Source organism: Hakea prostrata, chromosome 6, assembly GCF_041222555.1.
Source record: "Hakea prostrata isolate BN-2017 chromosome 6, UWA_Hpros_2, whole genome shotgun sequence".
NCBI lineage: Eukaryota > Viridiplantae > Streptophyta > Magnoliopsida > Proteales > Proteaceae > Hakea > Hakea prostrata.
The window spans coordinates 33,230,683-33,248,982 of NC_142605.1; the positions used below are offsets into that span (position 1 = coordinate 33,230,683).

Here is an 18,300-nt window from a genome sequence, read left to right on the forward strand (position 1 = left end):
TAAATACTATCTTTGCATGACATAAGTGGAAAATGTGACGGCCTTACTTGAACAGGATCTGTTCAATAGGCTCGTACCTCTGTATCCTTGAGTTCTAAGGAGACAGGAATCTAAGAGGTGGAAAATGTTTTACATGTGTTTATGGATTGTTGTTCTACAATAAGCATTTAGGATCGTATGATTAATGAATGGATCTATGCCAATATTTGCAGGTTTGCTACCAAATGGAGCAAAGATTGGCTTGAGCGGTTTGTGTGTACCTTACAATTTCTTTGGGGATGGCGAAATCGGGATACCCATGAGTTGATTTCTCCAGACCAGGGAATGGTGTGCTCATTATCGTGGAGTTTTATGCGCCAATAAGGAAGCTTGGACAACATGCCGAGGCCTTGTTCTTGAGCCAGGTAAAGAGTTTTAGGTTTTAGGTGAACATGCCCTATAAGAGGATGGTTTAAGTGTAACACAAATGCTGCTGTGAATGTGAAGGACTATCACACTCAATTAGTTGGGGGTGATTCGGGATTAAGTAGTTATGTTCAGAGGAGGATTTGCTATCAAAATTCCTCTATGCCATGTAGTAGAGGCGGAAATGCATGCAATCAAATAAGGGGTGAAGCCTTGAAGGTAGCGTTCAATATGGGAGCATGGCCACTCCAAAGATAATCAAATTCACTGAATACCATATGGTTATTGGGCTCAGGAGTTAATGAGCAAGGATTGATGGGAAGATTAATTGCTGAAATTTGTAACCTATATGCTTCTTGAGGCCATGCCAGATTTGGTCATGTAAGGCGTCAAAATTAACAAGATTACTGACTGGAAGAGAGGGTCTGGTCTTTTTTAATGATTCCATGCAAGAAATGACGGACATCTTCAAAGAGGATTTTCTCAAGAGTTGTGTTTTAGTTTGATTTCATTTGTTTTTGTTTCCTGGGTCTTTTGACCCCGTTTTGTTAAAAAAATAAAAAATAAAACGTTAAATCCTAATTAAAAATTAAAGCAAATTGCACTGGCACTCCAAAATGGAGACTTTAAAGCATTGACACCCCCACTTTATGATTAAAAATCACAGAGACCCCAAAATTGGATTTTCATTGATATATTTGTCAAATTTATCACTAAAAATCTTTTAGACACAATTTATTATAAAGATATTTTTTTTAAATAAACAGTAATTTAGCTGTTTTTAATGATAAATTGGACAAATATATCCAATGAAAATCTAATTTTTGGGTCTTTGTGCTTTTTAAACATAAAGTGAGGTGTCAGTGCTTTAAGGTCTCCATTTTGGAGTGCCACTGCAATTTGCTTTAAAAACTAATTCATATTCGAATTTGTCCCAATTTATTCTCTCATATTTATTCTCTCTGGATATCCTCTTTTATTCCTTATTTTCCTCTCTGTTTTTTTTTTCTTTTTTTTCTCACATGTCTCACAAAACATTGGAGTAGTTGTTGTAGTTTTTCTAAATTTTATCCACAATTATCAAGTATTATCTCTCTCTCACTCAAGATTTTTCTAGTATTATTTTCAGAAAGTATAATTGAATTATTTATTTATTTATTTGTTGTTCTTTCTTTCTCCTAAAATTTTGATTTTATTAATAGTAATTTAAATCTCATTAGAATTCAGCCATTGATTTATCAAATATAATCGTAACCATTTTATTTTATTTTTGAATCCCTAAATTTTCAATTCCTACTAATAGCAATTTAAATTTTAAGTTTTATTAGTTGGATATTTAGAATTTCAGCTATTAATATTATTATATCTAATCATAATCATTGAATTTATTTATTTTTAACTTAATTTATGCCAATTGACTATTTTCCCCCTATTTAGGTAACAGACTTCAAATCTATATTTTTTCCTACAATTTATTTCATGATTTTTTAAAGTTTTTTCTCCCACAATTTAGCTCTTATGCTTTATTTCAATATATTTTTCTAATAATTATGTTATCTATATTTTAGTCCTCCTATTATTTTACCTAAATTTTTAAGGTGGACACTACGTTTAAACATAATAAAATAATTCATAGGTGGGACACACAGTGGGTCCCGCATTGGCGCCCGGGTGTGATGAACTCGTCATGATTCATGAACAACTTGAATGTTAATGTAGTATCCCTTTCGTCTACCTCGCTGCAAGAAGAAAACTGTAAATGGAGTATCTAGGTTCCCTTATTTCATCATTTTGTTTAATTTATTTTGTTTATCTTCATGTTAGACCTATAATATTCGATTTCTGATTAAAATATCATAACCACTGAGTTTGCAAGATTGTCCTCATTCCTACAGTCTATCCCTACTCAACAAAGAGGCAAAAATGCTCCCGTTTATATAACTAACGATCTTACATAAAATATATATAGCCAAGAAACATGATAAATTTCAACATTATTTTGGTCACGGAAAAAAAAAGAAGACACAAATTAGTGGAGCTTGACATTGCATGACCAATTTTGCTTTTTGGTGCTAAATTCTAAGCACTCCACAACCTCATCCATCTTTGATCAAGGTAACCAAAAAGTCTAGCTCCATATCTCTAGAATAGTTTATGTTCTATCTTTCTTATGTTTGCTGGTATGGTGCTTCGATGTGTTAGAGATGATAGGGCAACTTCTTTATGCTTTGACTAAGGGTGGAGCTAGGATTGAACAATGGGGCCGAATAATGAGTCTGGATCATCTTTTTTAGGAGGCACTAATGTATTTTCACTATACATATTATGTGGCCAATCCAAGACCTATTGTGGGTCGTACTTTTTAATTATTTTATTATATTTTGACGTGGGGTCCATATTAAAAATTTAGATAAATTAATGGGAGGAATAAAATATAGATAACACAATTATAAGTAAATAAAAAATATATATATATTGAAATAAAGCGTAGGGGCGAAAATTGTGGGAGAAATATTAAAAAAAAATCATGAAAGACAAATGTGGGAAAGAAATTATAAGAGAAATTGTAGGAAAAAAAATTAGATTTGAAGTCTATTAATAAAACTTTGTAGGTAATATTTCATATAATTTTCAATTTCATAATTGATAGGGGAAAGATACTTACCTGGATTTACGTTCTTATTAATATAGAATATTTGCAACGAAGTAAATTGAATCCACGTCCTTGTTCTTCCACCAAACTCCTCCGATATGATTCCACAATCACTAGGAAAGGGAACAAATTCCACAACCCAAATGTCGTGTGGAAATGATGGTCAGGAGATCAAACAAGGAACTCCTTTCCTGCGTTTCTAGGAGAGAGATGGGAGCAGCCTCTTTTCTGGAAAAAAATCCACGCACGAATGATTCACACTCTTAGTGATGCGGTGGTTACAAATATATAAGGGCCTGTTTGGTTACATGAATCCAGAGATTTCAAATTTCTGGATTCATGAATCTGAGAATTATACCCTTTTGGTTGTAAAAATCTCTAGATTCATGAAATCTAGAGATTCACTTTTTTACACTAAAAACGTGAATCTGTAGATTTATGGGTAAGGGGTAAAATCCAGAGATTTAAAAAAAAACTATACATTTGCATAGTCACAAAAAATCACGTGGATCAAATAGTTTTTTAGGATGAATCCACAGATTTCATTTCACAGCCAAACATCTAATTTTATAAATTATAATTCCATAGATTTGAAATCTCTAGATATTTGAAATCTCCAGACTCATGTAACCAAACAAAGAGTTTTTTCAATTTTGCCCTTGGGCATTTAATTTATTAGTATGATTAATAAATCCCAACAAACTTAAAATTTAAATTTCTATTAGTAGGAATCAAAACTTTATGAGAAAGTATAGGGATTCAAAAATAAAATTAAATGATTACGATTTGATCTCATAAAATTCTAAAGGAGATTTAAATTTATACTAATTGGAATTGAAAATTTATGATAAATTTTAGGATAAATTTCAAGGATTATGACTAGGTTTGATAAAATCAATGGCTGAATTTTAAAGAGATTTAAATTTATATTTAGCATAATCGAAGTTATATGAAAAATAAATAATGCAAAAAAATAAAAAATAAAAAATAAAATAAAATCAAGTATGCTTTTTGAAAAGAATACTAAGATATTCGTGAGTGAGAGATAGAGGAATAATTTAATAAAGAGATAGTGAATACCAGATAATTGTGGATAAGATTTAGGAAAACTCCAATATCGACTAACTATTTCAATAGTTTGTGAGACTTGAGATAAAAATAAAAATAAAAATAGGGAATAAAAAATGAAATTCATAAGATAATAAATATAAATGAAAATATGAGAAAATAATTTGAGAGAAATTCAGGATCATGAGTTAGTTTTTAATTAGGATTTAATTTTTTATAGCTTAAAACTAGGGGTTTAATGGTAACCATTAGATAATGATTAAGAATGACATCTATACCCATCATCTTTATTTCATATTTTTTTTAGGGGGGCATGGCCCTCGGCCTCAATGTGGCTCCGCCACTAGGTATGACCCTTAGCTCTACTACACACATGATCATAGGCTAGGTCCCCCTGATTTCGATATCAATGCAACAATTGTGTATATGGAGTTATGTGGATTGGAATCCAACCTCCCTTCCCTTTTTAGCTATGATGCTGATGTAGCTAATTTAGTTGCTTCTATATCTTTAGGGCCTGTTTGGTTTCATGAATCAAGAGATTTCAAATATTTGGATTCATGAATGCGAAATTTATATTCGTTTGATTTGTGGAATTTATTGAATTCATTAAATCTAGAGATTCATCTTTTTACATTAAAAACATGAATCTCTGGATTTCACCCCATTGTCCGACATGTCGCCTAGTGTCGCCGTGTCGGTGCCTCGCGACACGGGCGACACAGGTGACATGTAGCCTGATTTTTCAAACCTATCATTCACAGAATCGGGATCATCTCTGGTTTCTTTGCAAAGCTATCAAACCGTCTTCCACGGTTTCTCTACAAAGCTCTCTCCTTTTGAGGTCTCCCAGGGATACTCACTGTCATTCTTGAACATGTCCACCATCCCCAAACCACTCGATATCCTCAGTTCCTAACAAATGGAAGGGAGATTGCATGGAAAGTCATCGAGCTAGGTTTTTCCTGCAATGGCTTTCAAGCCACCAATGGTAAGAAGAACGAGACTACTGAATACCGTTGTCCCAAGGATTTCGATGGTCACGACACCCACACAGCCTTCATCGTTGTCGGCAGGTATGTCTCCCCTGCCTCCACTCTGGGATATGGAAGTGGCATCGCCGCTGGAATGACCCCTAAGGCTCGCCTCGCCGTTTACAAGGTCGGCTGGACTGCCGATTGTTACAATTCAGTCTAGTAACTACAAACCAGGACACGAAATTGTCTTGCTCACCTAAGACAACAACAATTATATAGTTAACATTCCTAAAGTAATTTCAAATTGGAAATTTTCATGGCCTTCTCTCCTAGCACCAGAAGCACCAGACGTGGAGTCTGGCCTATCCTTGCTGCATTCGACTCCACCATCTTCGACACCGGGTTACCAATGTCGCCGTTGGCAATATATCGCCAACTATGGTAAAAGTCGTATCGCTGTCGAAATTTCGCCGTGTGTCTGCTATATACCGTTGACACACGATACCTTGTTTCACCCCTAATATAAAAGTGCTAAACATTTGCACATTCACAAAAATCACGTGACCAAATAATTTTTTAGGATGAATTCACATATTTATCAAACAATTAATTTTATGAATTATAACTCCATAGATTTGAAATATTTGGACGTTTGAAATATCCAGACTTATGTAACCAAAGAGGCCCTTAGACCCTTCTTCATATTGTTTGAAGTCTATGCTTTCTTCTTCTGGTTTATTTACTTCAAAATTAGTTGAATAGGCAATGTGTTGTTATATGGAACACTCTTTGTTGACTTGTGAATTTACGCATCGGTATTTTTTTTTTTTGGAAATTGCCTATTCATCCAGGTCAGGTGCTTCATCCAATACTACCAATCTATTTCATGGGTCCCACTTGATTACGGTTTCAGATTGAAAGGGTATAAAAAGCATTTCATATCATTACATGGGTACTTTTGTTTTTTTATTGAAATTTTTGGTTACATGAGTCAAGAGATTTCAATTCTATGGAATCATAATTCATAAAATTAATAGTTTGGTTAATTTAAATATGTGGAATGAAACTCATAGATTCATCCTGAAAACTATTTGGTCGATGTGATTTTTGTGAATGTGCAAATATTTAGTGCTTTTATAGTAGGGATAAAATCTTTAGATTTCACTTCATACCCATAAATCTATAGATTCACGTTTTTTATGTAAAAAGATGAACCTCTAGATTTCATGAGTCCAATGTATTTTCTCTCTGATTAGTAGAATTTTAGATTTCTTTTATAGTAGGGATAAAATCTATAGATTTCACCTCATACCCATAAATCTATAGATTCACGTTTTTAGTGTAAAAAGATAAATATTTAGATTTCATGAATCCAAGGATTTTCATAACTAAATAAGTATAAATCTCGTATTCATGAATCCAAATATTTGAAATCTCTTTTTTTTAGGTACTGATTTTTTTGTTTTTTTTTTATACATAAACAGAGTTAAAAAACCCAAATCAATTTAAAGCGAGCTGGTCAAACGATCCACTTGAAGAAACTCCTCTATATCTTGAGAGGGTTCCTGAAAGAAATGCGTAGGAGACTCCAATGTTGTTGTTATCTTCGCCATCCAATCGGCTTCTCTATTAGTATGAATAATGATGATATTTCTATGCAAATCTATCAACTCTCGAATCGCTATAATAATCCTTATCATCCTTCATTGATTTTAAGCACTCGGTTTTAAACAATTGATTGCTTGTGAAGAGTCAGACTCCACATAAACAGGTAGCATATTTCTTTCTACTGCATAGCATATGCCTACACAAATAGCATGGAGCTCAGTTTCGAGAACACTTGTCTTGGGGATTCGATGCACAAAACCTCCCAAGTACACCCGTTCTAAGCTGCGAAAAGGTGTCATGCATTAGCGAGATTTGAAATCTCTTGATTCATGTAACCTTACAAGCCCTAACCTCACCAATTAATTGGGATTCAGTACCGGGCAGGGGCATGAGTAACATGTGAACAAAACCACAATTACACAATTACACTTGAGTTTACCGGTAATTACGGTGGCCGTTGCTGAATACTCTGATTTTTCAAAACCACGTCAGCAACCAATGAAACTGAGAAACGAGAAAAAGGTTCATGGGTCCCACTTGCGTACTTTTCAGGAGTCCGTTCACGGAATGGGTTCAGAAGGTATTCAAATGGCGATGGGAATAAAAATAAGAAGAAATAAAAAATAAATTGAAAAAGAGTACCATTCGTGTACGTTTCGGTCCACCTATAAATAGTGGTCCAGGAGACTGAGAGTCCTCTGCATTGAGTAGCTACTTTCGACTCTCGTTCATGTTCACTCTTACCAGCCTTTCGTAATCTTCGATAACCTGCCAAAATTCCTTAAATTTCTCTGTTTTCAGAAGAAACTTGCGAACGTAGTAGCTCTATCGATAGAGTTCTCACAGCAAACTCCTAGCAATCAATCGTCATTCATACCCTTCACCATTTGCAATGATCATAACGGCTGCCTCGAACCGAATTCGGTTATTACTTCGTAGCTTGAACGACTCCAATTTCGATTCGCTCTTTCAAGAACTATGTCAGGTACGCTTTATTTAACATTTCACTTTATTTGTTTTTCTTGTTTATGGCTCTCTTCGACTGCATCTTTCCCTGTTTATGGTGAAGCTTTCCTTGTATGTTTCTGCAAACTAGAATGTAGGTTCTTGAATCACTGGTTCTCTCTTTCTCGCTTTCATTTTTTTATTTATTAATAATTTCTATATAATTTGACTTTATTTAGGGTATTCGTCTTGTTTAGATAATTGAACTATGCCATTTCATGTCTTCTGTTACTGACATTCTCACCACCCTGACACCATATTTTTAGATTGTTAATCGCTTTTCTGGTTGTCTACTAATTTCTGTTTTTCTGTTCTTATTGTTGCATTGATCCGCAAGGAACCGAGGCGGAGTCATAGTAGTCGGATTACATGGAACAATTTTGCCTTAAAAAATATAAAATTTCAACTACATTTTAATTTTAGTGGCTTGTTTCCTTAAAATTACCAGCTTGATTAACCTTTAAGATCCATAGGACGTTTCCCTACAAGGTTACTTCACTTAAATTTGGAATCTCATGAACTGGCTTGATGCAAGCAAAGTATAGGAAGAAACCAAACCCAAAGCCACATATTAGGTTGGGAAAACCTAACACATCAATAAGACAGAATTTTCTGAGGCTAATTGTGTAGAACTTTGCACAATATTCTGTCATTCTAAATCCTATTTGCATTGCTAATTTTACATAATTTTGCAGACTCTGAAGTTCAAATGCGTGAACTTAATTTGTTCACGTTGATCAAGTGCAAAGTGCAAAGTACAAACGACAAACACATGCAATAAATATATTTCTTGTATCTATCTACTAGTCAATGTGTTGATGAAGTACCAATCCATTGTCCATATCTGAGAGTTTGCTTCAACGTTATTGTCTGAGTCTGAACCATCTAATGATTCTGTTCATTCACACTTGATGTGTTTGTGCACCACATTTATCATAACAATAACAATTTCAGTTATGAAAGCCAATTATTGAGGTCTTGTTTATGCCTCAAAGTAATAAGTGATGCCTATAGAACATAGATATATTTGTGTTGTTTTGTCAACTCTTTTGTGTGCAGTCATGATCTCAGAGCTTGAAACTGCTTCCATTATGCATTGTGAATTGGTGGCTGATGTATGGTCATGCCTCATATCTTTGTTGATATTCATTCTATATACATTCCCTATCCCATCTACCGTCTACCTCGGTATCTATGTTAGGCACATAGAGGTCAATGGTTCTGAAGTTGTGAACATTATGGCTTGTTCTCATTGAAATCCAATCATTCTTCAAAACCTGATCTTATTTTTGTGGTCAGGCAATTAAATCCTCCAATTCACATTTGTTGAGGCATATATGGTTTAATATAAGACACCACAGATATTTATAGTCATTAACTAGTAGAACCTACAGCATGATGAACTGTATTCTTAGATAATGATAATAGTAATTTTGGCTGATTTTGCTTTCTGGTTGCATTTATTAGTCACAACCAAATATTTTAAACCACATTCATTGCTATTTTAGTTTCATTTGGTTGGTATTTGTTTGTTGAGTGGTTACGGTTGCATATTTGTCCACTGTTCCACAAGTTCTAATGTGTTACGTTGGGTGTAAATATAATTCTTGAAATCTGCCTGCAATATAATATTATTGATTTTGCTCTCGCCTTTGTTCTGTGATATTCTTTGATGCTTTTTGACACTGTGTAATGTGTATGCATTTTTTTTTTCTTATGTAGTTTACCAAGTATGGACATGAAGGAAGCATATGGCTGCTCCAGGCATGCTTGAATCATGCAAATTTTCATGGTGGTGACGCACAGAACATGCAGTTGAAGCCAGATTTTCTTGCTGCAATCTTTAGATATTTGATGCATAAACCAAATTTCAGTACAGTTTTTTGTGAAGCATTAAAAAGTACATCTATCACTGAGGATTTTCTTGAAGGTTTTTGTAATGCATTATGCTTTTCGGTGTCTGAGAAGATTGGCATTGGTCTTGCTTTGTCAGATTCGAAACTTCCTGAGTTTAGAACATGTGGTATGTTGTATTACTTACACTAGAGAGATCTACGAACAGTTTATTGCACTGGTGCATCTGTATTTGTTCTTCATTGAATTGAATATACTTTTTCCTGTTTCTCAGGTCAAAACTTTTGCACATCCCAGATTGAGGAATGGTGTGCTCGTCCAACATCTGTTGATCTTCATGGACAAATTCAGAATATTGTCATTTTCCTGCATCAGTCAGGTGGCCTTGCGAAGCATATGGATTCCTTTAAGCAGATGTTATCCTTAGTTCAAAAGAAAGACAAGTGCTTTATACTAGATCCATTTATTTCAGATGATCTACATGGTGGTGCTAATTCTTTTAGGTGATCATCTCTTCCTTGAATGTCTATATTTTGATTCATTTACCACGTTGGTTTTGTTTTGTTCATTGTTTGTCCTGAGATAAATTTCTTTCTTGCTAATACTTTTGGTTTGTTTAATGCAGGCATTTGGGTCTATTCTACGAATCCAATGAAAATGATTTTGATTCCATTCTAGCTGATATTGAGAAGGAAACTAGCATGGCAGATGTTATGAATGAGCTTGGCTATGGTTTCACTGTTAATGCATCACATTGCAAAGAAGCTTTATCCCGTCTTCTACCATTGACTGAGGGGACCATCTCCAGGATACTTAGCTACATTGTACGCAATCATTCTGGTCTGGAGGATAGCCAAAGCACATATTCAACATTCTGCTCTGCACTTAGTGTCAGCCCAATACCAGATTCACCATGCTTGAAATCCTGGAATGTTGATGTCCTTGTAGAGTCAATCAAAGAGCTTGTAAGTGACTAATTTCAGTCTGTTCAATGTTAGTTGTTCTTTTTCTTGATTGCAGCAACTGTAGTATTGATATGGTTGAAACCTGAAAGGTTTAGCTAAGCATGCCATCAGTTTTTATATATGACTTTTTTTATCTGCAGGCTCCTGGAACTAATTGGGTCACAGTAATGGAAAACCTGGACCATGAAGGGTTCTATATCTCCAATGAGGCGGCATTCTACTGTTTCATGTCTGTTTATGAAAATGCATGTCAGGTACAGTGTATGATAAATTCTGAAGTTCTAAAATGGCAAATAGTTTTGCTCAGTTATTGCACATTAGGTAACATGTGATGCTGCAGGATCCATTCCCGCTGCATGCTATTTGTGGGTCTGTGTGGAAGAATGCTGAAGGTCAACTATCTTTCCTAAGATACGCTGTTTGTGCACCACCTGAAATTTTCACTTTTGAGCATTCTGCAAGGAAATTGGTATTAATCTGCACCTTTTCCAGTTAGACATGTTAGTACAATTTTCTGTTTGGCCGATCATGGTTGCCAATATTTCTTGAAGGTGTATGTTGATGCGGTACATGGACATAAGCTTCCACAGGGAAATGCAAATCAAGCCTGGTTATGTCTTGATCTCTTGGAGGTGCTAGGCCACCTAGCTGATATAGGTCATGCTGGCTCTGTGCAAACAATTCTTGAGTATCCACTTAAAAACTGTCCTGAGGTCTTGCTTCTTGGGATGGCCCACATTAATGTATGTTCTTCCCTACATATTTATCTATTTATTTATTTTTAATTTAAAGTGATTTACTTTACAGAGAACTGTAAGGTTGATAAGCCCCTTGTATCACGAGTCTACACTCGACAGCGTGGAAAGCAAATCCCTAAAATCTAGGGAAGGAAATGATTGGAAGATTTGAAGAGTCACATTACATTTAGGTTACTTTTTAGGGTTAGATTCGAAGAGTCCTATTCGAATTACTATTTAGGATTAGATTTGAAGAGTCCTATTCGAATTGGGATGATTCTGTTAATTAATACTGTAAGAATGTAATTGCTATAAATAGGGGGAAGGAATAGTAGAAGGGGGAGTTTTTTTTAGTTATTGGGGAAGTTTATGTGTGAGCTATTGCTCTTGGGTAGTCGTAGGATTCACCAATTGCTAGTAGTGTGTTTTGTCTGGAGATTATTTGATTAAGTGTTGCTATTATCGTTGTGAGTGAGTTTATTCATCATTTTTTGAGATCGAGGTCTTATCAATTTGGCATCAGAGCCATCGATTCCAGGGGAATGGTAAAGAGCCGAATGGAGCAGAGGGTGGAGGAATTGGAAAGTATCGTGAAAGAGATTCAAGGTCAAGTTGGACTTTTGGCACAACACATAGAAAAAGGAGAAAAGGTGAATGACGATTTCAGAGCGGAATTAAGGGTCATGCTGTTGAAAGGAAAATCAGCAGAGATGCATACCTTAATGTCTGAGGTGAATGAAAATGAAGGAACTCCAGATTACAGCGAGCGAACAATCGAACCAGAGAAATTGAGAGACTTCCTAGACATCTTGAGATGCCGATTTTCACGGGGGAAGATCCGATGGGGTGGATCGCATGGGCTGAGAGGTACTTTGACCTGTACAAACTGAGTGATGTAGAGAAACTCAGAACTGTAACTCTTTGTTTTGAAGGTGCGGCACTGGGATGGATACGCTTCCGAGAATTGCAGCAGCCATTGTCATCATGGAGAAACTTGAAAGAATCGATGATGCATCGATTTAACTCAGCATAATTGAAGACTCCCCAAGAAGCGTTGATTAATCATAAGCAAAGTGGGACGTTTGCAGCATATAAAGAAGGGTTTGAGAAATTAGTAGCGGCAGCCGGAGCAGTAGATGAAGAATGGTTGAAAGGGGTTTCGCTGGTTTAAATGAAGAAGTGAGGGCGGGGGTACGATTATTTGGCCTCACCAATTTGGGCCAAATAATGGACCTGGCCCAATACGTGGAGGACAAAAATAGAGTGGGGAAAAATAAGAAATCTTTTTTGGCCCAACCCACTCAATCGGCCCAAAATTTAACCTCACGTTTTATTAACTTCAGCCCACCCAACACTAATATTAGAGGAACCAGTACGGTTCAGGGAACCGGAATGAACCAAAGCTTTAACAGCTCGGTTCGCCCAAACCAAAGAAGTGAACCCTCGTCTTCCTCTTCACAATCTCAACCTGCAACCACAGCGGCGATGGTGAACTCAGGACGCTCACGATGGCTATCCTAGGAAGAAATCAAAGATAAAATGGACAAAGGGGTATGTTTCAGGTGTGACGCTCCATACTCCAAAGGCCACCGATGCCCTCTGAAGCAACTAAGGTTACTGTTACTCCACGACGATGATAATCCAGAAGTTGCAGCAGCAGAAGGAGTGATCAATGACGACAATACGACGGTCGAAATGGAGCCAGTGCTCGAGACGAAACTCTCACATGCTTCTTTGGTGGGAATCGATTCACCACATACCCTGAAACTAACGGGAAGATAAATGGCTGTGAAGTCATCGTTTTGATTGATTGTGGAGCAACTCACAATTTCGTCACTCAAGAGTTGGTGGAGCCGTTGGGATTGGTAATCCAGAAAACAAAATTTCAGGTTGCTTTGGGTGATGGAACTATTAGCAAAGGTACGGGGATATGTCGACATATTCCTATTCAGTTGGGCGGTGAGGTCTTTGTGCAAAATTTTTACCCTTTCAATTTGGGTAGCATTGATATAATCTTGGGCGTAGAATGGTTGCAGGCACTCGGGGAGGTACACAGTAATTGGCGTTTGAGAAACATGAACTTTGAGTGGCAAGGACGACCCGTGAAACTAAATGGGGATTCGACCTTGCTGCGATTAGAAACAACATTGAAAAGTGTGCTACATTCTATTCAAGTAGGCGGTGATGGCTACTGGCTGCAGCCTCAGCATCCCGACGGAGATGATATAGAGGTACACCAGAGTACAACAATATCAAATTTATTAATCGACTTTGCTCAACCATTTGCTGAACCAACTGAACAGCCACCAAGAAGGAAGCAAGACCACCGGATACGGCTAGCTGAGAAAAGTAACTGTTGGATTCTATTAGGAGTTAAATTAGAGTTTGTATTCATGTAAAATTCTATTCCTTGTAATAGTCTGCTTTCTACTTAATTATAAATAGAGGGCTTGGGATCATTGATCATAAGCCATTCTACTACAATCGTTTCTTTCAACATGGCATCAGAGCCTAAGTTCGATTAGGATCTTCTTCTATTTTTTTTCTTCAAACCCATAAACCCACAGCAGATTATCTTTTTTCACCAAAACCCTTCGCAGTTTTTTCTTGTTCTTCTACAACCTAATTCTGCAACCATCGTAGAAATCAATTCTTCAAACCATAATTCTGCAACCATTGTTTGGCAGAATTTTTTTTCCCTTTTCAAACCCATCGCACCGCTGCACTATCGTTTCAGTTCCACCTCGAAGACCAGAGAAGAAAAAAAAAAGGAAAGAAGAAGAGAAGAAGAACCACACTTCCTGCTGCTTCTCGCGACAAGAATTCCTGCAGCTGCGATTCTTGAATTCCTGCTGCTGCTGCTTCTTGTGATAAGAATCGCAGATTAGAATCGGTTACTGCTGCTTCTTCTGCAACTTCCGCTGCCATTGCCGCTGCTCCTACTATTGCTGCTTCTCTCGCCGGAGCTTCGCAACTTCCGCTGAAAGAGACTCTGAAGAGTGAAGACTATCTGCTGTATTTATGTTTTCTGTTTCGATCAGCCCAACCAAAATAAAAAGAAAAACAGAAAACGTAAATACTATGTTTGAGGGTTAGGTTTGTAAATTTACAAACTTTCATGGACCTGTTTGTGATTTTCCATCATCAGAATCAGAAAAGAAAAAAATGGTATTCTTTATATGTATTTTTTGAATTCTATCATTTGTTTGGGTGGTTTGGCTATTGTATTCTGCGACATTTCAGTTACTTCGAAAGGTTGAAGACTGAAGAACTGCATATAATTTTGTCAACATGACAACTATTGACGGTACAACCTCGACCACTGCTTCCTATACTACCCATACCAACTCCTACCTTGCTACATCAGGTAAAACTTTTACAAGCTTTCAAGCTTCTTCAGTTTCTACTCCTTGGATCATTGATACAGGAGCCACAGATCATATGATAGGTTTATCCTCCTCTTTTTTACAATATTCTCCAACTTCTAGAATTGATAAAGTTCGAATTGCTGATGACTCCTATTCTTCCATTGCTGGAAAATGGACCATTCAGCATTCTCCATCACTTTCTTTGTCTAAAGTTTTACATGTTCCCTCTTTCTCTACTAACTTGCTCTCTATCAGTAGTCTTACACATGACTTGAATTGTAAAGTGACTTTTTTTCCATCTTACTGTGTCTTCTAGGATTTGGTCACGGGGAAGGAGATTGGACGTGGTAAACTAGACAATGGACTTTATTTGCTTAAGCCAATTGGAGAATATGCGTCTGCTTTGGCTACATCTTTTAATCCGGTCCATTCGGTAATATCAGACCTTCATAAGTGGCACTGTAGGCTAGGTCACCCCGCTCTAGGAACTCTTAAGAAAATATTTCCTGATTTGGTTTCTTCTTGTAGTGAGGATAATTTTTTTTTGTGAAGCTTGCATTTTTGCGAAGTAGACTCGTTCTACTTATTTACCTTCTCTTCATAATAGAAAACCTATTCCTTTTATGCTAATTCATACTGATGTGTGGGGTCCCTACCGACGTGTGTCTATTACTGGCCATAGGTACTTTGTAACTTTTATTGATTGTCACTCTCGTTCTACATGGATTTATCTTTTAAAACAAAAAAAATGAGGTTTTCCGATGTTTTCGTGATTTTCATAATATGATTAAAACTCAGTTCAATGCCATTGTGAAGATCCTTCGTAGTGACAATGGCACAAAATATATTGATGGTGAATTTCAAAGATATCTCTCTAACTCTGGCATAATACATCAGACCAGTTGCGTTGATATGGCTGCCCAAAATGGGGTGGTCGAAAGGAAGAATCGGCATCTTTTAGAGATAGCCCGTTCCATTATGATTGCTATGAATGTACCTGACCAGTACTGGAGTGATGCTATACTCACTGCTTCTTACTTTATGAATAGGATGCCCAGTAGGATGCTTGGTTTTAAATGTCCTAATGAGATTCTTTAGGTAGCCTCTTCTTTTGTTATTCCCCCAAAGGTTTTTGGACGCGTGTGTTATGCCAGAATCACAGCCCACCAGAGTAAGCTGGCTCCCAATGGCCTACGCTGCATATTTTTGGGGTATTTTGCTACTCAAAAAGGGTACAAATGTTATCATCCTCCCTCCAGGAAAACCATTGTATCCATGGATGTAATTTTTCATGAGTTTTGCCCTTACTATACACCTCTCCAGGGGGAGAGTCCTAGAGGAGAAGTGTTCTTTCCGACTCTGGATCTTCCTATCACACACCAACACAACTTAAGAGTCCCATAAGAGTTTCCTGACCAGGGGGAGACTTGACTCCGGTATACCTGAGGACTCTAAGCCTCCCCCTTCGATTTCTGAACCATGTGAAGAACCTAGCCAGGGGGAGACCACTCCTGTGAGACACACTGTTGGGGTCTTTTAAAACCAGATTGACCAGAATAAAGAGTTTCCTGACCAGGGGGAGACTTCGGCTAGTATACTTGAGGACTCTAATCCTCCCCCTTCGATTTCTGAACCATGTGAAGAACCTAGCCAGGGGGAGACCACTCCTGTGAGACACACTGTTGGGGTCTTTCAAAACCAGATTGACCAGAATAAGGAGATGCAGACTTATCAGAGGAAGAAATACAACCGGCTAAAGCAGGTGGAGAAAGGTGATACGTTACCACTTCAGTCTCCTGCTCCAGAATCAGATTCTACTATTCCCATTAAGGTATCTTCTTCTGATCTTCCTATTGCTGTTAGAAAAGGGGTTAGATCTTGCACTCAACATTCTATAGCTAAATATGTTTTTTATAACTCTTTGTCTGACTCCTACCGTGCTTTTATATCCTCTCTGTCATCTGTATCTGTTCCTAAAAGTTGGTAGGAAGCCTATGCTGATAAGAGATGGAAGGCCTCTATGGTAGAGGAAATGCAGGCAATGAAGAAAAATGACACTTTGGAGCTGGTTATACTTCCTCCACGAAAAAAACCAATTGGCTGCAAATGGGTATTTGTGGTTAAACAAAATATGGATGGATCAGTCGACAAGTTAAAAGCTAGACTAGTTGCAAAGGGGTTTACCCAGACCAATGGGATTGATTATTAGGAGACCTTTGCCCCTGTTGCAAAACTAAACACTGTCAGAATTCTGTTGTCTATAACCATGAACAAAGACTGGAATTTGCACCAACTAGACGTAAAGAATGCCTTCTTACATGGGGAGTTAGCAGAAGAGGTCTATATGGAAATCCCACATGGTTTCTCCGATGACAATACTGCAGGGAAAGTTTGTCGGTTGAAGAGGTCAATTTATGGGTTAAAATAGTCTCCTAAATGCTAGTTTGGACGCCTCCTGAAGGCAATGACTTCTATTGGGTACAAGTAAAGCAATGCTGATCATACACTATTTGTTAAGAAGTTAGGTACTAACATCACACTTCTTATTGTCTATATAGACGATATTGTCATCACAGGGAATGATGGTGAAGAAATTCAAAAGTTGAAGGACTTTCTTGGCAGAGAGTTTGAAATTAAAGATCTAGGGAAGTTACAGTATTTCTTAGGGATTGAGGTGGCTCGATCAAAGAAAGGTATATTCCTATCCCAAAGAAAGTATGTCCTAGATCTATTATCAGAAGTGGGAATGTTGGGGTGTAAAGCAGTTGATACCCCTATTGAAGCTAGAGCTAAACTTAAAGAAAAAGAGGGAGAACCAGTAAACAAAGGAAGATACCAAAGGCTGGTAGAGAAGCTTATTTACTTGTCCCACATCAGGCCAGACATCGCTTATGGTGTAGGTATAGTGAGCCAATTCATGCATGATCCATATTTAGCTCATATGAAGGTTGTTAACATAATACTATAGTATTTGAAGGGAACTCCTGAAAAATGAATACTTTTGTCACCCACTAATAATCTAAAAGTATAAGCATACACTGATGCAGATTGGGCTGGATCTCCAGACAGGAAGTCAATTTCAGGTTACTGTACCTTTGTTGGAGGTAATCTAGTTACTTGGAGAAGTAAGAAACAGAATGTAATAGCTTTATCTAGTACTGAAGCTGAATATAGAGCTATGGTTCGTGGAGTTTGTGAGCTACTATGGTTGAAAGGCTTGCTACAAGATATTGGAGTCCAAGTTCCAAACCCTATGATGTTATATTGTCATAATAAGGCTGCTATTAGTATTGCTAATAATCCGGTGCAACATGATCAAACTAAACACATTGAAATTGACAGGTTTTTTGTCAAAGGAAAGTTGGAACAAGGACTCATCTGCGTGCCTTTTGTAAGATCTGGAGACCAAGTAGCAGATGTTTTCACTAAGGGTTTGAAAGAAAGAGATTTCCTCCCTATTGTAGGCAAGTTGGGCATGACTAATATCTATGCCTCAACTTGAGGGGGAGTGTTGGATTCTATTAGGAGTTAAATTAGAGTTTGTATTCATGTAAAATTCTATTCCTTGTAATAGTCTACTTTCTACTTAATTATAAATAGAGGGCTTGAGATCATTGATCATAAGCCATTCTACTACAATCGTTTCTTTCAACAATAACC

The 18,300-nt window shown here is 36.9% G+C and overlaps 1 protein-coding gene and 1 pseudogene across 1 annotated transcript in view; both read left to right on the forward strand.

The window, feature by feature from the left end:
- Positions 1–37: 37 nt before the first annotated feature.
- LOC149013438 (small nucleolar RNA U3) lies at positions 38–170 on the forward strand (annotated as a pseudogene).
- Positions 171–7,355: 7,185 nt separating this feature from the next.
- The window catches only part of LOC149013439 (uncharacterized), a 66,528-nt gene continuing 55,583 nt past the window's right edge, over positions 7,356–18,300 (forward strand). Inside the window, 7 exon segments of the mRNA XM_089158221.1 lie at positions 7,356–7,696; positions 9,439–9,739; positions 9,845–10,073; positions 10,196–10,535; positions 10,676–10,789; positions 10,876–11,004; positions 11,087–11,278. Coding sequence (XP_089014347.1) covers positions 7,604–7,696; positions 9,439–9,739; positions 9,845–10,073; positions 10,196–10,535; positions 10,676–10,789; positions 10,876–11,004; positions 11,087–11,278 — 1,398 coding nt within the window. The 5' untranslated portion in view covers positions 7,356–7,603.